The sequence below is a fragment of the Sesamum indicum genome, linkage group LG13 (assembly GCF_000512975.1).
Source record: "Sesamum indicum cultivar Zhongzhi No. 13 linkage group LG13, S_indicum_v1.0, whole genome shotgun sequence".
In the NCBI taxonomy this organism is placed as follows: domain Eukaryota; kingdom Viridiplantae; phylum Streptophyta; class Magnoliopsida; order Lamiales; family Pedaliaceae; genus Sesamum; species Sesamum indicum.
In genome coordinates this window covers 3643304-3643958 of record NC_026157.1, presented here as the reverse complement: position 1 = coordinate 3643958, position 655 = coordinate 3643304, and the positions used below count along the sequence as shown (strand labels likewise).

Genomic DNA, 655 nt, shown 5'->3' with positions numbered 1-655 from the left:
CCCGCTGTAGACATGCCCAGTTCAGAATTTTTTACTATCATGGTTGTTCTAGAACATAATTATGGTTTTAAACTCCATTCTGTTGCTCTTAGTCACTAGTAACATTAATATGATTGCCATTGAAATAGATAACACTAACCTTTTAGATTGAGGATCCTTTTCCTTTTGCCATGTGATTGAATAAAGCTTGATGCTGCTGGTATAACAAGTGCAAGAACTGATGGCTTTTAGCTTTGCTGCATATTTCTTTGATATTATGATTGATTAAGTGACTCCTTTTCTGTAGGCAAGCTCATCCGCAGGTGCTTCCCGTGTTAAGTTGATCAATCATTTTGTTGGTATGGGGTTTTCAGAAAAATTGGTCTCAAAGGCCATTGAGGAAAATGGTAGGAACAAAGTTACCAAGAATGATTTGTTTGAGTACCACTGGTTTCCAATTCATCTGATTATCATTATCATGCAGGCGAAGGAGATACGGAATCGATACTGAATGCCCTTTTAACATACTCGGTGGGTAATGTGTGCATGTTACTCATGCATGTAGTGTGAATTCTTTTTGTTTTTTAAAGAACTCTCAAGAAGTTGTATTCCCTGATACTTGCTTGTTTTACAGACTCTTGAAGACTCTCCTGAACAACAATTGAGTATCAACTCT

The 655-nt window shown here is 36.9% G+C and overlaps 1 protein-coding gene across 1 annotated transcript in view; it reads left to right on the top strand.

The window, feature by feature from the left end:
- LOC105176352 (DNA (cytosine-5)-methyltransferase DRM2) overlaps positions 1 to 655 on the top strand; it is a 6306-nt gene that overhangs the window by 1731 nt on the left and 3920 nt on the right. Inside the window, exons 5-7 of the mRNA XM_011099124.2 lie at positions 287 to 386; positions 464 to 510; positions 614 to 655. The exon at positions 614 to 655 is cut by the window's right edge and continues 66 nt beyond it. Of these exons, the coding sequence (XP_011097426.1) occupies positions 287 to 386; positions 464 to 510; positions 614 to 655 (189 nt within the window). The remainder of the gene's footprint in view (positions 1 to 286; positions 387 to 463; positions 511 to 613) is intronic.